The following is a 3,527-nucleotide window of genomic DNA, read 5'->3' on the forward strand; positions in this document are numbered from 1 at the left end:
GGAGAGAAAGACAGAGTTAATGTTTCCAGTCTGTATGATTCTTCTTCAGAGCTAAAGGGAAGTAGAAATAGAAATGTGGTGAAATATATGCTGTTTAAGGCGGGGGGGAGGGGGTGCGGAACAAATGATAGGTCAGCGATAGGTGGAGGCAAAAGAGAGATTGCAAAAGCTGTCATAAACAAAAGGTCAAAGGGTTGTTTAGTGTTGGTACTGGCTAAAGGAGATGCTACTGGGGACATTAAGAGTGGAAAACAGAATGTGATAGTGGCTGGACCAGGGTAAGCACTCTGGAAAGTGACAGATGACAGGAGTGGGGATAGGGTGGTGGGAAAAAAGATCGAAAATAGGCTAAAAGTTGGGGATAAAACAATGAATAAAAATGGAAATAAATTTTTAAAATAATAATAATGAAAATAAGTGGGGGAAAAATTAAAGTTAAAAAATAGAAATGAATATAGAAAAAAGGGGGATCAAAAAGATGTGAGGATAGAGGAGATAGTTCATGGTCTGAAGCTGTTGAACTCAATGTTAAGTCTGGAAGGCTGTAAAGTGCCTAATCGGAAGATGAGGTACTGTTCCTCCAAGTTGCGTTGAGCTTCACTGGAACATTGCAGCAGGCCAAGGATGGCCATGTGGGCAGGATGGTGTATTGAAATGGCAAGTGACAAAGTGGTCTGAGTCATGCTTGCGGACAGACCAAAGGTGTTCTGCAAAGCAGTCACCCAGTCTGCATTTGGTCTCTCCAATGTAGAGGAGACCACATTGGGAGCAGCGACTGCAGTAGACCAAATTGAGGGAAGTGCAAGTGAAGCGCTGCTTCACTTGAAAGGAGTGTTTGGACCCTTGGACGGTGAGGAGTTGGGGGGGGGGTGCGGAAGTAAAGGGGCAGGTGTTGCACCTTCTGCGATTGCATGGGAAGGTGCCGTGAGAGGGGGTTGAGGTGTAGGGGTGATGGAGGAGTGGACCAGGGTGCCCGGAGGGAACGATCCCTGTGGAATGCTGCCGGGGGGGGGGGGGGGGGTGAAGGGCAGATGTCTTTGGTGGTGGCATCATGCTGGAGTTGGCGGAAATGGCAGAGGATGATCCTTTGAATGCGGAGGCTGGTGGGGTAAAAATTAAGGACAAGGGGGACCCTATCACAGTTCTGGGAGGGAGAGGAAGGTGTGAGGGCAGAAGCAAGACTGGAGAGCCGTAGCTCTCAGTATTTCTCTCAATGTGTTAACCTCACTGGCTGATTTGTGCATTATTAATGTTGTGTGCCATTAATATGTTTCCTGCCTGCCACATTAGGGGCTTAGTAAGCCAATCAACACCCAAAAACATGGGCACTGTGTGGATGTATTTATAGACCAAACCCTGCAGAATAGGAGACACTGAGGTACAATATTTTCTTTTAGCTTCTCTGTTTTTCATTGAACAACTGGTTTCACATATCATCCCACATGAAGAACCGCATTCTATGAACTTTTTAATTTAGTTTTTACAAAAGTAAAGTTTTAACTTTTAATAACACATCTATAAAAGGTTGAGGGACATGGGTGATTTAGTGGTGTTTCTCTTGGTTGATTCCTCATTGCAGTCGAGTCTTTGTTTTCTTCCTCCCCTTATTTACTTTTACATCCTGTGCCACCAAACCTATCACTACTCTGACTGGCACGTTGATATCAAAACAGCTTCAGATCTGTTAGATTGAAACCACTATAAAAAGGGACCTCGAGGCTTTCAGCTCTTTATTCATTTATTGTCTCAGCCCATCTTTATTTCTGTGAACAAATTGTTTAAGTTCGAATCTTTGAACAACACCGTTGTCACGTGTGGATGAACGAAACGAAATAACTGAACGCATTCTTTTAACGATTTTTTATACGCTAGTTACTTCGAAGTGAGAGCAAATTTGCAACAAACCAAACCAAAATGCCCACTGAAGTTGGAGTCACTGAGCAGCAAAACTATAACGATTCATATCCTGAATATTCTTTGTATTCTGACTGGGAGGAATATGTGGATGACACAGATGGAAGAATCTGTTATTATGAAAACCTACCTTTTGTCAACATTGCTATCTCAGTTCTCTACTACCTGATCTTCATCGTTGGGTCTTTGGGTAATATCTTTGTCATCTTAGTAATGATCTTCAAAGAGAGTAGGAGGAGGAGACTGGTGGACACCTTTGTGATCAACTTGGCGTTTGCAGACCTAGTCTTTGTCTTCACCCTGCCTTTCTGGGCAGCCTCGGCCAGCAACAACCATCAGTGGAACTTCGGCAGTGCCTTCTGCAAAATCAGCAGCTACATGGTTGCTGTCAACAGGTATTCCAGCATCTTCTTTCTTACCTCCATGAGCATTGATCGATATCTAGCCATCGTTAAACTGCTGAACTTCAAGCATATCAGAACCCAGAAGTACGCCTTGAAAATCAGTTTTGTGATCTGGATCTCCTCTTTGCTTCTGGCCATACCTTCTGCCTACTTCAGAAAACCTGACCAATTAAACATGACCTATTGCAAAGAGGACACGGATTCTCCATTTTTACGAGCTTTCAATCTATCTGCTATCAACCTGACATTCGTTCTGCCTGTTGTCATCATACTGTTTTGCTACTGCTCCATCCTTGTCAAGCTAGGGGAACATTACGGCCACAGCAAAAAAACTATCCAGAGAAGGGAAAACTCTTTAAAAATCGTCTTCACCATCGTGACGGCTTTTATTTTATCCTGGTTGCCCTTTAACGTCTTCAAAACGATCACTCTGTACTTGCAATTTCAGAATGCTGAACTCTCTTGCTGGCCAGTGGTCAGCCGAGGTTTAGCCATTGCTTCTTGCTTTGCTTTCGTTAATAGCTGCGTGAACCCGATCATTTATGCATTTTTGGACCGGAATTTCAGACAGAGAACTCGCCGGATGACTTCGTATGTCTTTACCGGTCTCGGAAAGAGAAGCGGCAGCTTTGGCTCTGGGTCAACAACCACAGAGAGCAGCACAGCACTGAAAATCCAGCAGCTGGTACAAGCTGCCCACGGAGACCCTAGCCAGACAGTCCAGCACTGCTGACTACATCTCTCTACAGTTAAAAGTTTCAGTCATCTTCAAACGGAGACGTTTACAAGATTGTCAGATAAATGCGTCTGAGCACTGGTAAGGTGGAGGGCGACTGTGAATTGCATTAAACCGGTGTGCTGATCTACACACACAAGGCAGAAATCTGTTGTTGCATTTAAATGTAAAATTGTGATTGCACCTCAGCCTCGTGGCAAATGTATAGCTAGATTAACTTGCTGTGCAAACAGTAGTCATTTAAAAGCAAATCATATTTCTTACTATGTAACCAATGTATCTGGGCCGCTTTTAATTAAATAAAATTACTTCTTTCATCAAAGCAACTACTTTTCTCGGTTCTTTTTTCTCCTTACTCTCGTCGCACATTTGAAACTGAAAGTTTTTTTTAAAAGAAGCGAGCGAAACCGATTGCATCTTGGAGGGAAACATGAAACTTCACATTTAAGCCCTCATTTGACACACACATGTAT

General features: G+C 43.4%; 1 protein-coding gene across 1 annotated transcript; it reads left to right on the plus strand.

Moving 5' to 3' along the window:
• The first annotated feature begins 219 nt into the window (after window positions 1-219).
• gpr25 (G protein-coupled receptor 25) lies at window positions 220-3,311 on the plus strand. The gene is made up of 2 exons (XM_041195951.1): window positions 220-278; window positions 1,873-3,311. Exon 2 carries the CDS (start codon window positions 1,915-1,917, stop codon window positions 3,049-3,051), a length of 1,137 nt encoding a protein of 378 aa, XP_041051885.1. The 5' UTR covers window positions 220-278; window positions 1,873-1,914; the 3' UTR covers window positions 3,052-3,311.
• The last annotated feature ends 216 nt before the right edge of the window (window positions 3,312-3,527 follow it).

This window comes from Carcharodon carcharias, chromosome 9, assembly GCF_017639515.1.
Source record: "Carcharodon carcharias isolate sCarCar2 chromosome 9, sCarCar2.pri, whole genome shotgun sequence".
Lineage (NCBI taxonomy): Eukaryota > Metazoa > Chordata > Chondrichthyes > Lamniformes > Lamnidae > Carcharodon > Carcharodon carcharias.

What these genes read in the sequence shown, in the direction of transcription:
- gpr25 (XM_041195951.1), top strand. Translation starts at nt 1,915, where the DNA reads ATGCCCACTGAAGTTGGAGTCACTGAGCAGCAAAACTATAACGATTCA.